Source organism: Microtus ochrogaster, chromosome 6 (assembly GCF_000317375.1).
Source record: "Microtus ochrogaster isolate Prairie Vole_2 chromosome 6, MicOch1.0, whole genome shotgun sequence".
Taxonomy (NCBI): domain Eukaryota; kingdom Metazoa; phylum Chordata; class Mammalia; order Rodentia; family Cricetidae; genus Microtus; species Microtus ochrogaster.
Window position 1 is genome coordinate 2,694,578 of NC_022013.1, and position 18,793 is coordinate 2,713,370.

The window sequence follows — 18,793 nt, forward strand, 5'->3', positions numbered from 1 at the left end:
CCGTGGAGAGGGCTCATCTCTGCCCGGGGCTGAGCAGGTGTACTGGGTACCGTGGAGAGGGTCCATCTCTGCACGGAGCTGAGCAGGTGCACTGGGTACCGTGGAGAGGGCTCATCTCTGCACGATGGATACTTAAAGTCCTCATCTCGCTAGTTTTGTTCTGAGTCTCAGCTTTGCTTTTTGTTGTCTTTGTGTGTTTCTGCTTTTTTGTTTTATGTAGAGGTCGGATTATAGAGGCCATATTCCTACATTTTCTGGCAGTCAGAATTCTGAGCGAGCTGCAAGGCACATTTTGCGCTTACCACACAGAATGTGGTCACCTAGCCTTTTGATAATGAGGCAACCTGATGCCAACCTAAGCAAGTGGTCAGGATGTGCTAATGTCATTCTGCTCCTTTTATTGTTTTAGGAGGTTACCTGGGGAAGAGGTGTTTCAGTCTATGTGACAAAATGGGCATAGATAGGAAGATGTGGCCTAAGTCATTCCCCCCACTACCTAGGAAACAGAATGCTAATAAACTTCCCCCTCAGTTAAAAGCTGTTTGGAAAAAAAAACCCACAGATTTTCAGGATGTAAATTCAAGATTTCATAAAGGATCCCTAAAAACTCCCTCCTGATATAGCCATATGAGTTGTGTTTTCATTCCCATGCCTCCACTCTGGTACGAGAAATGATTTATGCCCGAACCAAAAGGTAAACTCAGAGAACTACAGTTTCAGGACAGTTGAAGGTCTGTAAAAATAAAGAAGCAGGTTAAATATGCTTCCTTCTTCCATTTCACAATTTTTGTTTCGTTGTCAAAAATCTGTAGTTTGTAGATGTGTGGATTGATACCCAAGGTGGATTGATATCAGTTCCTTCGGTCCCTGTATCTGTTTTTATGCCAGTATCAAGCTGTTTTCAGTTCTGTGCCTCTGTAGTGAATTTTCTCCTTCAGTGTTGCTAAGCAACTTCATATTGAAGCCCCACGGATGGATGGCCTCTGGTGGCATGACACCGCTGATGGGCTGTTTCCCCCTCAGGGCTAGGCTTTATTTGTTATATTATTTATTTTTATGTGTGTGGGTGTCTGTGCACAGTGCCCTTGGAGGCCAGAATAGGGTGTCAGTTACAGACCCATGTGGATGCTGGGAATCAAAACCTGGTCCCCTATAAGAAGTCAATACTCATAACTGCGGAGCCCTCTCTCCAGCCCAGGGCTATGCTTTTAATACCATGTTGATTTTATTTTTGTTGATTTTTAGATATTACCTTTGCTGCAGTTCAAGGATGTCGGGGTTTGCCAACTGTGCATTTTGTGTTTGTCTGAACTGTCCTGATTCCCCCACAGAGAGGTTTGTAACAAAGAGGCACTCAGCAAACATTCCAGAGGGCTCACCCAGACATAGCTGCCCTAGTCCAGAGCTTCCTGCTCAGGAGTGCTGGGTGACTAAGGAATTGGTATCATTTCTTTTTTCCTCTGTGAGTGAGTGAGAGTGTTTGCAGTTGGTAGTGTGGGTGTGTGCACACAGGTGTGGAGACCAGAGGTCCATGCTGGGCAAGCCACTCTCCACCTTTTTCCCCCCCATACAGGGGCTCAACGAGTAGCCTTGAATTTTTGCCTCTTGATTGCTGGGAACAAAGATTTACATGGTGGCACGCACCTTTAATCCCAGCATTCAGGAGGCAGAGGCAGATCTCTTCCTGTTCAAGGATACCTGGTCTACAGAGTGAGTTCTAGGACAGCCAGGGCTGTTATGACAAAAGCCATGGTTCACCAGTTCATCTTTAGTTTCTGAGACAGGCTTTCTCACGGAACCTCTCACTCAATGGAGCTCCCACTCCCCGCCCCAGTGATATGCATTGCTTTTAAACACCCAAGTGATACTGACTGCTGGTCGTCTAGGAGCCCAGGTTTAGCATCACAGCCCTGTCTCTAGGATGTGTACGTCTTTGATGTCTTAGGTAATACAAAATCATTTCAAGAATTATAGCAATGCCGGGCGATGGTGGCGCACGCCTTTAATCCCAGCACTCGGGAGGCAGAGGCAGGCGGATCTCTGTGAGTTCGAGACCAGCCTGGTCTACAGAGCTAGATCCAGGACAGGCTTCAAAGCCACAGAGAAACCCTGTCTCAAAAAACCAAAAAAAAAAAAAAAAGAATTATAGCAATTATGCTCCAGGCAGCCGTGGAAAACCGTCAAGCTGGAATGTCATCTGATTTGCTCCTGTGCTTGACTCCTGTGTGTGAGGTGGCTCATGAACTGTTCAGGTTTTTTCTTGGTGACATGAAGAGGGATTTAAAATTTCTGTTGTAGACCTTAATCTACCCCTGTAAGAGCAGCCAGTGCTTCTAGCCTGCTACTTCTTCTCTGGGGACAAGCTGTGGTACAGTGCTTGCCCTTCATGAGCAAGGCTCTGGATTTCATCTCCAGTACCATAAAAGAAAAAGAAAAAAAAAAGACGTAGGTTCTATAGGCCTTCTTCACTCTGCTGAGTAGTTGCTTTGTGGTGCAGAAACTTATTGATTGCATATAATTCTTAGGATATGTCATATTCTTGGGGTTGTTTGTTTTTGAAACAGGGTTTCTCTGTGTAGCTCTGGCTGTCCTGGAACTCACTCTGTAGACCAGGCAGGCCTTGAACTTGGAGATCTGCCTGACTCTGACTCCCAAGTGTTGGGATTAAAGATGTGTGCCACCACTGCCTGGTTAGGATAACTTTTTATGATGTTCAAGTCCTAAGAAATCCTTGCATCTGCCTGTGTCTTGAGTGCTCTCACGGGCAGCTTCAGGATCTCACACACAGAGAAAAGGAAGAATGAGATGCCTGGTTTCCTGTGGCTAATGCTGGGTTGACCTGAATTGGACAAGTGTCTCATGTCCCTCAGAGCGGCCTCTGCTGGCAACACTTAGCTTTGCAGCCTGTGGGCTGAGCAGATTCTCCCACAGTCCAGATTCATACTAGATCACATCCTGGGTTGTTGATTGGTCTGCTGTGAGCAGCCCAGCACTGAGATCTGGACAGCGTAAGGGCCTGTCTTTGTATTGATCCTGTTGGGAAGCTGCTGCTGCTGTAGACACCAAGCACTCCATGCTGGGGTGTCAGCAGATTCACTGGGTGGCTTCAAAACTGCCTCTGACCAGTTTTGTTAGTCAAGTGACCATGATGTGACATGCTTGTCTAGGGCCTGCAAGTGAAGAGAGCTGACCCTGCCCTGGCTCTGTCCAGGCCCTTCCCGAGTGTCAATCACAGGATTTAACTTGAGAGGATGGGACAAAAGGCCACTGTCTACAGTCCTCCCCTGGAGGAAGAGGACTAAAGCCCAGCTTCTGAGCATTCTGGTCAACTCAGCTGTAGTCAGAGACAGGCCCAGCCTCCCCCATCTGTTCCTTCACTGGCACAGGAGTGGAGAATGTGCGGGAGATTTACACCCTAAAAGTTTTCCCATGTCTCATGTAGGCAAGACACTGTAGGAGAGTGACAGTGGACTACTGAGTACAGTTCAGGGGCTGGAGAGATGGCTCAGGGGTTAAAAGCACTGGCCGCTCTTCCAGGGGTCCTCAGTTCAATTCCCAGCAACCACATGGTGGCTCACAACCATCTATAGTGGGATCTGATCCTCCTTCAGACATAAAGTTGTACATACAGATACAGGACTCATATACATAGAATAAATTTTTTTAAAAAAGAGAATACAGTTCCTTCCCTACATAACTCTGGCAATAGTAAAACCTGTTCTGGGACAAAATTCAGAAAGTTCAGAAAGGTCAATCAGCCGGGCGGTGGTGGCGCACGCCTTTAATCCCAGCACTTGGGAGGCAGAGGCGGGCGGATCTCTGTGAGTTCGAGACCAGCCTGGTCTACAAGAGCTAGTTCCAGGACAGGCTCCAAAACCACAGAGAAACCCTGTCTCGAAAAACAAAAACAAAAACAAAAACAGAAAGGTCAATCAATCAATAGTCCCTGCAAGTCCCTGCTTACTCAAACAGCCCAGGGGCTAGGGAACATGGAGTTTTGTTCAATGTCCAGTCACTTATTCTTTGAGTCTCTATTGTGGCTGGAAGAAACCATTTGTCTCTTGCCATAAGCAAAAGTTGTCCAGAGTCAGCTACTAAAGGGCAGATCACAGCATAGTGGCCCATGCTCTGTCCCACAGTGGCACACAGGTGACTGGAGGGCTCAGGATGCTTGGGAAAGAGGATGGGTCAGTAACACCCATGACTGGACTGAGAAGTGACTAGATTGGTAACCCACAGCTCCGGGTGTCTAGGGGGCTTTTACAGAAAGGCCAAGAATGGGGGGGGGCAGGGGAAGAGCACAAATCATCCCACAGATCAGGGGCCCAAGGAATGAAAAGAAGAAAAGGAGATGGCCCAAGATCACCCTCCCTCCCTCCCTTCCTTCCCTGTCTCAGGCAGCTGTTTCAACTTGTGCCACACCCTGCTTGTCATAATGGACTGAGACCTCTACTACCACAAATGAGCTTCATGTTGCTTAAAGCCCAGCACAGGGATAGAGGTGACAGAGCTGAGCATCTGGGAAGCCTAGATGGCTCCCGTGTCTGTATGTCTGTCATTTCTCCTACTGGACTATACTGTTGCCTCATGTTGCTTTTTCTTCTTTTCTGACGCTGGGGACAGAATCTGCACCTTATGCTTGGTAAGCATTACTCAGCTGAGCTCCAGCCCTTCCTAGTTTACAACTTGTCTTTGCAGATAACTTACCTGACAAGATGCTTTGAAACACTTGTTTTTATGTTATGTATGTGTGAGTGCCTGCATATATGTGCACGTGTGTCAGATGGCTACAGAGGTCAGAAGAGTGTCAGATCCTTGGAACTGCCATTAGAGACCATGTGGGTGCTGGGATACAAAACTGGGTCCTCTCCAAGAGCAGCCAGGGTTGCTCTGAGATTCCACCTCAGGTGTTGTTTCTCAGGAGGTCTCAATCCCGAGCCTGACAAAGCCTCCTCAGGCTTTACTCCCACGATCATGACTTCTCAGTCTCTGCTGTCACTAGTGGTGAGTGAGTGGGCTCGTGAGATCCATGCAGGATCTCTAACCACCCCTCAGCATTGACTATGCTAGGGTGACCTTAGCTCAGTCTTCCCCACCTCCAGAAAGGGCAGAGGAAAAAAGTACATCACACACTTTGCATTTGCCTACATGTCATTCCTTAGGACAGCGCTGATATCATAGGGGTTTTCTAATTCCGAAGTGAACAGCAGTAAGACCAAAGAAAGAGAATGGATAACCACACTTCAAAAGGCATAAAGAACATTCTAGAGACAGTGTCTTGTAACATTAGGAAGAACTGAAGTGACGAAGTGCCCTGGGGAGAGAGAAACACAAGTAGCCACATAGACACCAGACCGCTTTATTAGGTAAACTATTCCATTCTAGACCAAGCTTCTCACTGTAGAGTTCTGTCCACACCCAGGAAAGCAGACAGACACTGTCCTGTGGGAACCATCTTCTACGTGGTCTGACACTCAGGCCTCAGCCAGTATCTATGGGTTTCTAAGAAGCAAAGTCCAGCAGCTCAGGGAAAAGCACTGTGAAGCCTGGGGTCAACACCTGGCCCCTATGCAGACACAGACGTGTCTGTGCACACTCTACAGATAAATGTATATAGATTTGTTCTGTTTTTTGGTTTTTGTTTTTTTTATAAAAATAGTAACACAGGGTTTGTGCAGTTCTGTCAATTTTTAAAAATCGCACAGGCAGAATTTACACTTCATCATAACGATATTTCACTTTGGATTCAAGTGGGAATTTTCGGTCCCAGAATAATTTACAATCCCCAGAGGTCCTGCAGTGACAGACCTAATGCATCCTGAGCCACACAATGGATGGTGCCATCACCCCTGTACCGACCGCTACAGCCCAGTCACTCTCCGCTACAAGAGCCCAGCAGTCATCAAGTTCTGCCTGCTAGCACTAGCACATACATCATGGCTCACCAACTGCACGATGTTCTGTTCCCAGGCTGTGTGATTAGCATGTGCTCATATGATTTTATTAATTACCATCCCCAGCCAGCAACACAGAGAAGTAAAGCGCAAAAGCAGGGTACAACAAAGAGGACAAAGAGACCCTACAAGACAGACAGATGCACACACAGAACCAATTTGCAGCCAAATGTTATGCACAGACTGATCAGTAGGAATACATTTGGTTACAGTGACATAGAAAAACAAAACTGCAATTCTAGTTTTTCTCCTAGAATATTCAGATGTTTATCAAATAGCATAATAAAGCTGACCATCAGGTGATCGAATAAACAGAATGACACACGAACACAGATTCTGGGACTAAATGCTACCTCCACACTCTCCAGAACCTGAGTTAACAGATACTCTGTTTTGCATACGTGATACTAATAAGGACGACCACTAAGTGTTTCCACAGATGACTGTCTCAGGACAGTGAACAAACTCTGTCCTGCAAGGTGAGAGACCCACTGCTGTGTGGTCCCTCCACAGAGGCCATCTCCCCAAGCAGAAGTCTGTGACACCTCACATCTGTCCCTCTGGCTCAAGCCTGGTGCTGGAGATGGCTCCGGATGCTGGTGTGACTCCTGCTGTTGGCTAGACGAGGTCCTCTTGGTGTTCCTCGGGTGTCCATGGCAGGAGCTGCCTCTCCTCCTCCCCACTAGAAGAAGGAGGTGTCTGAGGAAAAGGCACCTGCAAGTCTGAAGTCCTCCTTGGTGAGTACGCTGTACATGCGCTGTGGCAGGGCTTTGGAGTAGGGCGCAGGCCGCGGCACACTGGCCCTCAGGATAAGCTCCCGGCCTACAGGAGGTGGGAAGTCAGATACCGAGTTCTGTCTTCTCTCCTCTGGGTAGCCCGACCTCTTCAGCTCCTCCTCTGGCAGAGCCATTGCAGCAGCCTTGAACAGAACCAAATGCCAAACTCAAGAGCTAGTTGAAAGATAAGCTACTGAAGGGTGGATGAATAAACACAAGAAACACACAATGTCCTACATTGTTTGGAAATGCATTATGTCCACTGTGTTATGATTGCTCAAAACAAAAACGGAAAAGCAGGAAGCTGGAAAGAGCGTGAGCACTAGCGAGGCAGGCAGAGGTGGGAGGCTGGGCACTTGGGGCGCCTCAGCAATGGTGGATCGGCACTGTGCATTTTTTCAGGCAGTGGCTCAAGTCCGTGTCAGATGTTAATGGGCCAGACTTGTTCTCAAGTCTGGAAAAGTGATTTTTTTCTTAAAATCTCTACTCTCTCAATAAGTTCATTTCAGATTCTCTTGCCAAATCAGAACCAGAAACACTGGCTTTGTTTGCTGGGCAGCTAAGGTGACAGTGAGTTGACAGATGCCCATGGCAATGGCCACAAAGGAAAAGTGCTCAAAGTTGAAGGCATCTGCTTTTACATTCCAGCTGCACCAAGTGCAGTGCAAACAGAGCCTTCATAACTCAATACTGCCCTCCTTTCATGATGCAATTGCTCAGGAAAATTCTTGGGCAATGGAAACATGAAGTCACTGTAAGCTGTATAGCCAGAGGGGATGCCAGATCCAGCCGGTTAGTTAGGATGACCTTATGAAGTTAGAGGGATGGGACGGACGAGGAACTATGAGGGACAAAGGCCATTGTGTTACCTCCTCAGAAGACTCAGTCAGCTTGAGAAGGGCGAGAAAAGAAACAGTGATGAGAGGGACGAGTGAGTGGTGAGAGAGCTGGGCAGTCAGGGTCACGTCGGAACAGCGTGGCTCCACTGACGGTGCAGAAACCACACGAGGACACTGGACTACTGACATGGCCAGTGCCTCAGGCTCATGCATCTGATGGCCCAACAGGTGACGTGCAGGGTCATTTAATGAGGAAATGACTGAAAGCCCTCGCTCGTCATCAAGTCGATGCCGTTTAAAAAGTGGTTTGACAGCTAAACCATGTATTTAAGAACTGTTGTCTAGGAACAATTCAACTTATCAAGACCGGAGCAGAGTTGGTCAAGTTCTGCTGAACTCATTTAAACCAGAAGACCCAAACCTATTTAGTCGCAGTCAACTTTATAATAGTTCGGAATCTTAATATTTTACATTTGTTTTTTGGGGGGAGAAGGGGATGGCACGTGCACATGCTTACACCATGGTATGCTTGTGGCAGTCAAATGACAACTTTTAGGAATGGGTACTCTCCTTCCACCATGTGGGCTCTGGGGACTGAACGAAGGGCATCAGATCTCACAGCAAGTGTTGACCCACTGAGCCATCTCACTGGCCCTACAGCTTATAATTCTGAAGAAAAGTTGTTAAATTATATATGCTATAAAATTGAACTAAGTCTTAAATATAAATTAAATCTTTATTCTTTAGTAAAATTGGTACAAAGTATCTGCTCCTCATGAAAAGTTACATGAATAAAGATCAGTTCACTGGAGCCAGACAGCTGGAGCTGAGTTAAAAGTAACCATGGGCTCGTCATTACATGGGCCTGAAAGCCCTCACTTTCCAGGCTGGACCCTGGAAAATCTGTACCGTTAGGCCCATGAGGAGGAGGACTCTGGGAAATGAAGAAAGCACACACTTGCCTGAGTGATGGCGCACACTTTAGTGTGTGTGACAGAGCTGGCAGGAGTGAGAGCACAGGTAGCTTTTGTTTTCTAGTCTGTGTAGGGTCGACCGCGGAGACTACTCCAGTTTAGGAGAATGATTCTCATTACCCCAAACAAGCAACACTCTCAACATTAAAAATCTAGGTATTTCTAGTTTTAAAGCTTCTTAAAATGGTTTTCTTCCTTCCTTCCTTCCTTCCTTCCTTCCTTCCTTCCTTCCTTCCTTCCTTCCTTCCTTCCTTCCTTTCTTTCTTTCTTTTTCCTTTTGGCAGGGTTTCTCTGTGTAACAGCCCTTGCTGTCCTTGAATTCGTTTCGTAGACAAGGCTGACCTTGAATTCAGAGATGGCCTGTCTCTGCTGGGATTAAAAGCTTAACTCATGATTTTCTTTAAAAAAAAAAAAAAATCACTGAAGAGCTAGCTGAGTCTTCCCTGCTGAGGACACCTCCTGTCCACCTCTGGGAGTTAAGTGTTTCACTGGTGGAGACGCACATGTGAGCACAGGTGCCACAAAGGGAAAAAAGGCAAGGCAAGCAGTACTGCCTCCTAGAAGTCATTAATTTATAAACAAATAAAGTCATTTGGTCTTTAACACGAAAAGTTTAAACTTAGGGAACTACCCCATAAACAACATCTACTTTCAACTACTGATCCGTAATGCATTTGACTTTAATTTTGAGTTTCTCACTGAGGACTATGCAACAGTTAGCCCATATGCTGGGTAGTTTTATGTCAACAAAGGCTAGAGTCATCAGAGAGGGAGCCTCAATTAAGAAAATGCCTCCAAAATATCCAGCTGTAGGCAAGCCTGTGGTCTATTTTCTTAATGACTAGATGGGAGAGGCTGTGGCTGCTGCCATTCCTGAGCTGATTGGTGGTTCTGGGTTCTATAAGAAAGCAGGCTAGCAAGCCACAAGGAGCAAGCCAGTAAGCAGCACTCCTCCATGGCCTCTGCATCAGCTCCTGCCTCTGACTTGATTCACTGATTTCCTCCTCAAATTGCTTTAGGTCATCGTGTTTTATCACAGCAATAGTAACCCTAGGAAAGCACCAAGAAAATTCTACTTGGGAAAGAATGACTGTCTCAGAGCCGAGCAGGTGTTCTTGTTTCTAGTGTCATCATGTCCCTGGTCAGAGAAAATTATATTTAGTGTACACCTTAATACTTTTACCTGGATCCTTGATATTAATGTGCCCCGATTCAAGAATCACCTGTGGGTCCCAGTACGTGTATGTGTGTGGTGTGTGCATGTGTGTGACCAATACTCTTTAATCAGTAGTGGACGGGCTATATGCTCCTACTTTCATGAGTAGAGGGAATGAAGATAATTTTTCAAACTGCATTTCCTTCTGTACTTAAATATGTTTCCACAGTCCTCATAGTCTCAAATCCTTTTCCTTTCAAATCAATCTCTACTACAGGCTGCTTAGAAACTGAAAGCTGTAACCATGGTTCCCCATACCATACCTCTGGCCCTTGCTAACAAAGCCCCCACCAGCTTCTACAACGTGTATGAGATCCTTCTAATTTCCAAAGTTTAGGTCTGAAATACACTTATCACTTTACTTAACTCAGTGGATCTCAAAGCCTTAGAAGCCCTGGAGTCTGTTTCTTTCTGCGCTTTCAGCCTGGTGTGGAACTCAGAACACCATCCTGAGCAAAGGGCAGGCAAGAAAGACTGTCACATACCCGCTGAGCATTCACAAACAGCTTGTGGATGATCCGGCCTGCATGTCCTCTTCCAGCCCCAGTGACTGACACTTCAGGCTGCTCCAGCAGGCAGCTAACAAATCTAGAGGAGGAAGATGAGAAGGGTGATGTTCTTGAGGCAGCCTGAGCCTCATCCAGGGTAGATTCCACTGACCACTCCTCCTAAATCCATCCATGAAAGTGGTAACGATGCTAAGAGAATTAAGTATTTCTCTGTCTCTAGTGAGAGGGGCATAACTTCTTCATTTTGTTCTTTCTTTTCTGGATTTGCATCAACAGCCCTGGCTAACCTGGGACAACTTACTAAGTATCCCAGGCTGGCCTTAAATTCAAAGTCAATCTCCTGCGTCAGCCTTGCAAGCACTGGGATTATAGCCATGAGCTACCATGCCACCATATCTCAGAACTGTTCCATTTTCCTAGGAAGACTGCAGCCTGTCCTAAAGACACATGGAGGCACACAGTAACAGTACCTTTCAAGATCTTCTTTCTCTTCCTCTTGCTCACATTTTTCAGTTCCAAATTTGGCCTTCAGAGAACGGGCGCGGGCTATTATAGCTTCCACATTAGTAATCTGAAGGATGATTTCCTAGTGGTAGAAAGGGAGGCACAACCACTGAGGCACAACAGAGACACAGCCTTTAAGAACCTTTCTAAGAGCCAAGGAAATGGATCAGCAGGGAAAGGTACTTGCCACCAAGCCTGACAGCCTGAGTCAAGGGTGGAAGGAGAGAACCAATTCGTTCCTCTGTCCTCCACATACAAGCACACCATCCTCACCATCCCATAAATAAATGTAAAATGAAAATTTAAAACACAGCTTAAAAAAGTAATCTGCCAGGTGGGGGGACTCTTGGCAAGACCCTGACACAACACTTACTTCCAACTTCTTGTCTTCGGGATTGGGGAAGTGCAGAACTTTGCTGGAATGGGCTATGATCTGCTTTATAATCTTCTTAACTGAAGGAATGTTTTCCAGACTTTCTATTTATGAAAAGATCAAAGAAACAGTTAAAACGAAGTCAAAACCACATCTTTGGAAATGCACTTAGAGACTAATCAATGGAGACATTTACCTTCTTCCTTTACCTTGAGAACAGCTGCATGAATCACACAAGGCAAGAGGTGCCGAGCTAGGTCTGCAGGCTTCTGCATGGCCAGGTAGTGCAGCACCTGAGGGAGACGCGGGACACAAAAACACGGTAGGTTATTACCAAGTATCATGTACATACATGGCTGGATGTGTAATACTTTTATATGCAGCTGGCAGATCCTCAAACAGGTGTGTAAGAACCTTGCCCTCTGATGTACTGATAATAACTAAAACACGATAGGGCAGCAAGACCTTATCTTCTAGGACCATCCTGGCCTCTGGGTCCTGAAGTATCATTATACATCATCTAACAATGATAGATTCTTTCCAAGACTTCACCATCCCTTCTCTCGACTTTCCTGTCCCTACTTCCTGCATCCACAGGCTTACAGAAGCAGGAGCACCACTGGAACCTGGCTCACTTCCCTACTCACTCTTCATCTGAACATTTCTATAATTTCTATCTCTAATATGCTGGAGGATGGATTTACTTGCTGTTAAATTTACTTATGGGGATGATGTAAGGGGCAATCAGGAACCAGAGAGGAACACTAGTCTCTAGAAGTGCAAGTATTTTTTGTTTTGCTTTTTTTTTTTTTGAGACAGGGATTATCTGTATAGTCCTGGCTATCCTGGAACTCCCTATGTAGATCAGGCTGGCCTCAAACTCATAGACAGCTGTCTGCCTCTGCCTCCTGAGTGTTGTGCTACCACTGCCCAGCCTAAAATTATTTTTATTTTTTTATTTATTTATTTATTTATTTATTTATTTATTTATTTATTAATTATGTATGCAACATTCTGTCTGTGTGTATGCCTGCAGGCCAGAAGAGGGCACCAGACCTCATTATAGATGGTTGTGAGCCACCATGTGGTTGCTGGGAATTCAACTCAGGACCTTTGGAAGAGCAGGCAATGCTCTTAACCTCTGAGCCATCTCTCCAGCCCATAAGAAAATAGTCTCATAGCAGAGGATAGTTTCGATCCATCGACCTCTGGGTTATGGGCCCAGCACACTTCCGCTGCGCCACTCTATACGTATAAAGTTTAATTGTTTCTCCCTTTTCAACTAAAGACTTTGAACAACACTCATGTACTCAGATCGCTGTGTCCCTCAATATTCCCCTAGTAATTTGGTGGAATTTCTTAGGACATGCTCCTTTTTCACACTTCTGATCTAAAGTATGAGACAGTATGATACACGAGTCCTATATAAACCACAGCTGTCTTTACAACTAGCTCTAGAATCCGAAATGTGATAGCAGGTACAGAAAAGCTTAGTGAGTTTCAATGTTTTACTTGTTAAGTATGTGCAGACTCTCATGACTAAGATTTAATAATAATTTTCTATTACCTTTTCAGCCTCTCGGGTGTCATCAAACAGTCTCCTCTGGCGTCTCGCTGGAATGGGCTTAGCAGTTTCCCAAGCTTCCACCCACATGTTGCTGGGGATCTTCATGCGGGCACTCAGCTCTCCCTTCAGAACCACATTGCCTTTCTCATCAGTCACCTCCTCTTCAATGTAGTCCCTTGGTGAGTACCACCTCACAAAGTCTTCCAGAAAACAACCTGGGTTAGCTGCCTAAGCCAAAAATACAGCACGAGAAAGCAAAATAAATAAATAGATAGATAAATAAAGTTATCAACATTTCTGACAAGTCTATTTTCAAAATCATATTCACACTTTGTTTGAACAGCACATTTAAAATGGGAGATGTTAAAGTACCAAAAACATTTTTTCCTGTTTTACAGGAGGGAAAATTTTTATATGACTTTGTACAAATTTTGTAGTATAGCTTAACAAAGCAGTAAATAAACTCAAGTGCAGTAAACTGAACAATGCACAGCACAACCAGAATAACACAGTGAGGGACAGAAACCCTCTGTTTTTCTCCTTGGTTAGTCAATATCAGCACTGTAATAAATATCAGCTAGCCTCACGAATGTTCTATTCAGCAACCAAACTCTAAGGCTTCATGTAAAAACACCAACATCTAAACTTCCATATTGTTAAGGAACTGAAATCTCACTACTATTATTGTTTGGGCTTCTAAAAGCAAACATATTAAAGTTCCAATCACTGCACAAGTACTTAGAATTAACAATGATTTAGTCTGGAATATTTTCAGCAATTCTGCTTTCAAGTCTAGAAGATAAAGAACCTCAGAGTGCTAGTGGTGAGCGTCTTTCAAGTGCCCAGTGCTGTTCACAAAGTACTAAGGATGGGCATGGTAAGCACTGTTGGTGAGAACAGTCTGCTTCAAATGTGATGGGTAAACTCACGGGACTTAATGGCAAGCCTGACCATCCCTCAGCTAAGGAGCCAGAAGGAAGTTCTTCACTAATTCTAAATCCATTCTTGTAAAGCTATGCCACAGTCCGTGACAGTGACTAGGGATTTATGCACAGAGGTCTAGGTCCTACCCAGGTAGCATATTCATCTGAGTAAAGATAATGTGGTGGCCATCCTTGAACACTGACTAATACAGAAAGTAAGCTTAATAGAAAACAATATTCAATTCCCACGTTACAGCCCTCCTCTGCCCTAAGCTCTTAGTAACACACCAGGCTGCACCAACACCTCAGCCATGGCGTATCTTCCTTTTACTGTTAAAGGATTTATCACAAGGGATGGCCTGGACTAAGTCCTTATGATGTAGCCTTGCGGCAAACATCCAGCCCCCACTGGAATCCCAAGCGGCTCTAACAGGAACTGTTCCTATACAGAAGGGGAAGGTAACTCGTGTATTTATTTAAAAGCATCTGCCCCACAGCTGTTTCTAAGAGCCACTTTACACACGTGCCTCTATCTCCTGGTTAAAACAATCTTATTACAGATTTGTAGGTGCCCAGTTGAATCCGAAAGCATTGATAAGCAGCGGTTCTGCCCATGCACAATGTTAAAAGAACTGCATAGTTCCAGTGTGTAACATCTCCCTGCACACACCTCTGCAGAGACAATAAACTAAGAAGGCAGCAGAAGGAAAACAGCAGTGGGGGCTCACATTTCTTGTTGTACTCATCCACACAGCTGACTCCCTTCTTTCTGGTTTTATCCAGAGAGCAATTTGCCTTCTCTTATCCACCACGTCAACTATTTTTAATACTGCCCAGCAGTAAAAAAGTCACGAGTGTCTATTATTTTAAAGCTCTCATGGGGAGAATAAGCAGAGAACAGAAGGCTCCCTTTTATTATCATTTAATTCCTGGCAGGTAGGGAAGAAAGTGGAAAAGGTAGCCATGAAGTGCTTGTGTTAAAAAAGAAAACCCAAGCATTTCAGAGAACTCAGGCCATCCTGTAGAGGACAGATATGGACTGAGAAGGGCTATGAACTAGGGAGACAGAGGCCACTGTGATTGAAGAGAAAAAAGTTCAGGCTTGGAAAATGTGTCAGAACTTCACGAGTAGGTAGGGAAGCCTTTGGCCCACTGGCCTCCCCATCTGAGTTATTCTTCACATTCAGGTTGAGTATCCTTTAATCCAAAATACACAAGGCTGGGAGTGTTTAACTTTTAGATCTGTGAATTTTTAGAGACACAAAATGAGCTTAGATTCAAGTCTAAACATGAAATTCACTTACTTTTCATGCAACACACAGACACGTCTACCGTGAAGGTGATTTTATATACAATGATTTAAATAATTTTGTTTAAAATAATTTTAAACTATTTTGCCTATATTTAGGCAAAATAGTCACACACATAAAATTAACATTTCAGATATTGGATCATACAGTACCTTATGGTTAAGGACACTCGAATGTCACTGTTCCCTGAATACTAGGTGCTGTATACCCAAGCACTTATCTAAGCCCACAATAACCCCCTGCAGATAGCAAAATACTAACTCTCCTGAGAAACTTCCTATAACTGTTCAACAAGTCAGTCACTTCTCCGACTTTGAAGACTAGACAGTTATACATGAATCTTCTCTCACAAGCTCAAAAGACTAAATACGGTATCTCTCTCTACCTACTCAGTGTATAACACAAATGATTGTTGAGTAAAAAAATCCACATTAAATCCCAAGAGTTTCCTAAAAGGCTTAAATTGGCTGAGTACACACAAATGAAAAAAAAAAATCCCTAACACAAAGAGAATATATTCAATTCTCAACTTTGGAAAGCAGGCTGATTTTCTTTTTTCAAACCTAAGAAATGAGTCCTTTGGGGGCTGAGGTAGCATTTTGTAACAAGTAATAAATTCAAACACTTAAAAAAGACACAGCCTTCCTGTGTTTTTCACAGTTTCATCCAGAATAGCTGAAAATAGAGCCGGAGCTCTGAACATGTGACCCACCTTGAAAGATTCCATATCGGAAAGCAGGCAGGCACTCTGCATGCGAGCACGGAGGTGCGCCCCCTCAGCAGATGTCCCTAACTTAGCTAAGACCTCAGACTGCTCTTCCAGCAGGTCTTCTGTCATGGGCGCTGGTTCCTGTGAAGCACAAAAGGACAAAGGTCACCAGTGGCCCCTTTTAGACAAAGCAGAACCATAAAAAGAGAATAAAAAGTTATTTCTGCTCATGTAGCCATACATACACATACCAAAGAATTCAGAGAAATGAAAAAACTTAACAATTCCCCCATTTAAAAAGTAACAAATTAAGAATAAATGACTCTCACGTCTCCTATCCCTGATGGACAAGACTGCCAAGTTTCCCTTGTCAAAAACTCAAAGCTAAGACAGGGGCTGGCATTCACCGCACATGTTTCTGCCTATTAATGTTAGAGAAATAAAGTTCTAATGATTATGTCACCGCAAACTGCAACAAGAATTTTTAGTTCAAAAAATGGGCTGCAGCTGATCAAAGTTAGAATGACCAGTACTGATGTGAATTTACAAAGGTCTGCTTCTGTGTTCTACAGCTACCACCCATCACTTTGAATTAACAACAATCAAGTGCCAGGTAAGACTCACTGGCACACAGGGTGGACAATGGCACAGTGGTTCAGATGAACAGTTCCCAAGGCAGTAGGTTTATAATGGAATCCCACTATGTGACCTCACTCCTTTCAGAGGCTCTTTCTGAAAGCTAAGTCCTGACACACAGTGAACATTAACAGTTATAAGCACATATAAACTTCATTTTCTCTCACAAACTAAATATGATTATTTACATATCTTACAGGCTTACAAATTACATGAGCTTCTAATGAAACACTTTAGAGCAGAAGCCTTCACTCCTGCTATTAAGGAGCTATTTTTATAATATAACTCACGGGATGGAAGAGAAGGTATAAAAATTATTAATTAATAAACACAAATGAAACACTAGTACAATAATATACATGAATCCAAAATAAAACTATAGTGAAAGGAATTAGCCATATAAACAAACTGTAGCAAGGCATGATTAATCCTAGAACCTGGAAGATGGCGGCTAAAGGATCTGGGGTTAAGATCATCCTCAGCTTCATAGTGAACTCAACACCAACTACATGAGACCTAACTCGACTTTCTCCCTTTCTCCCCACATCAAAAGCCAAGAATACTTCTGTCCTAGTTAGGTTTCTGTTGCCATGGCAACACTGATCAAAACCACCTTGAGGAAGAAAGGGCTTATTTTGTCTTATAAACTTCTCAAGTCAAAATCCATCACTAAGGGAAGTCAGGACAAGTATTCAGGAACTTGGAGGCAAAAATGAAGCTGAGGCCACAGAGTAATGTTGTTTGCAACTAATTGCTCTCCATGGCTTGCTCAGCCTGCTTTCTTATACAAGCCAGGACCACCTGCCTGGAATTAGGCTGAGTTTCCCAGCATCAATCATTCACCAAGAAAATGTCTTATGGAGCCAGTTCCTCCAGTGAGGTTTCCTCTTCCTAGGTGACTCTCACTAGTGTCACATTGACGGAAATTAATCCGTACAATACTGTATTATTCTGCAAACATATAATACAAATAGTTCCATTTATATTTTATTTGTTTATTACTCTGTATGGATCCATGACACATCAAGTGAATGGGATCACACACAATAATCACATGCACGTGAGGATAGAAACAGATCAACCATTTAGAGACATAGTTTAGTAATAGCTATGAAAACATTTCATGATATATAAACCAGTCATTTCACAGGAAATCGTGGCCAATAAACTTTGAAGAATGCTTAGGTTCATCAAAAGTCAGGAAAATAGCTAGGCGTGGTAGACATCTTTAACCAGCACTCGGGTAATGGAAGCGAGCAGATCTCTATGAGTTTGGGACCAGCCTGATCATCACAGTGATCAGGGATACATAGTAAAACCTTCCTCAAAAAAAAAAAAAAAAAAAAAAAAAAAAGAAAGAAAGAAAAGAAAAAGGGAAAAGCCAGGGAAATAAAAGATACTGCACCAGTATACTATTGATAATGATACTGACTGGAAATGTGGTTTATATAAGTGAAATAAAATATAAGTAATTTCAGTGCTAGAACCTTACTGTGCTTTCTTGCTAAACTGCATGACTAAAATCTGTTAGCACATAGTAAGCATTTCATCATGAGAAAGGGAGAGAGTGAGAGTTAATGTTTCCTTATCCTTTAATTTACATCCTTTAAGGAGGATGTAAGCCAGGTAGGTACAACCTTTTCACAATGTATTTATTTATTATGCTCATATGTGTGCATGCCCACAGGCCAGAAGAGGGCACCATATCTCATAACAGATGGTTGTGAGCCACCGTGAGGTTGCTGAGAATTGAACTCAGGACCTCTGAGCCACCTCTGAGTAATCTCTCCAGTCCCCAGGTAAGACCTTCTTAAAGGGAACTAGATAACATCTATCTTCTTACCTAGCAATACCATTTTTCTTATGAAATAATAGCAGGAACAGACCATTGAAAAGAGGAAAACCTGCCAGGCGGTGGTGGCACACGCCTTTAATACCAGCACTTTTGAGGCGGAGGCAGGTAGATTTCTGTGAGTTCAAGGCCAGCCTGGTCTACAAGAGCTAGTTCCAGGAGAGGTTCCAAAGCCACAGAGAAACCCTGTCTCAAAACAACAATAACAACAACAACAAAAAAAGGAAATGTAATTCAAACTAGTAATATTAGTTACTTCTGAGGATAAGAGCTGAACCAGTGGGCAGTAGCTTGCTATTCCTATTATATGTGAATAACAGGTATTCGCATATCACTTATGCAAGTCAACCAACAAAAATGAATTGTCCATTTCTAGACACTGAGTTCTGTCCTAATGGTATAAAATGGTTTTAGAACATGTTTGAAGAAATAAAAACAACCCTAACTAAAGAACTATTATTTTTGTTCTTTCCATTCCCTATTTTTGGAATATTTTATACTCAGTTTAAGAAATAATAATTCCAGGGCTGGAGAGATGGCTCAGAGGTTAGGAGCATTGCCTGCTCTTCCAAAGGTCCTGAGTTCAATTTCTAGCAACCACATGGTGGCTCACAACCATCTGTAATGAGGTCTGGTGCCCTCTTCTGGCCT

The 18,793-nt window shown here is 43.8% G+C and overlaps 1 protein-coding gene across 1 annotated transcript in view; it reads right to left on the reverse strand.

Annotated features, from left to right (window-relative positions):
• Nucleotides 1–5,343: 5,343 nt before the first annotated feature.
• Nucleotides 5,344–18,793, reverse strand: part of Rab3gap1 (RAB3 GTPase activating protein catalytic subunit 1) — a 75,609-nt gene continuing 62,159 nt past the window's right edge. Inside the window, exons 17-24 of the mRNA XM_005348296.1 lie at nucleotides 15,658–15,795; nucleotides 12,713–12,940; nucleotides 11,342–11,438; nucleotides 11,146–11,249; nucleotides 10,739–10,854; nucleotides 10,245–10,347; nucleotides 7,600–7,620; nucleotides 5,344–6,873 (exon numbers count right to left, since the gene is read on the reverse strand). Of these exons, the coding sequence (XP_005348353.1) occupies nucleotides 6,637–6,873; nucleotides 7,600–7,620; nucleotides 10,245–10,347; nucleotides 10,739–10,854; nucleotides 11,146–11,249; nucleotides 11,342–11,438; nucleotides 12,713–12,940; nucleotides 15,658–15,795 (1,044 nt within the window). The 3' untranslated portion in view covers nucleotides 5,344–6,636. The remainder of the gene's footprint in view (nucleotides 6,874–7,599; nucleotides 7,621–10,244; nucleotides 10,348–10,738; nucleotides 10,855–11,145; nucleotides 11,250–11,341; nucleotides 11,439–12,712; nucleotides 12,941–15,657; nucleotides 15,796–18,793) is intronic.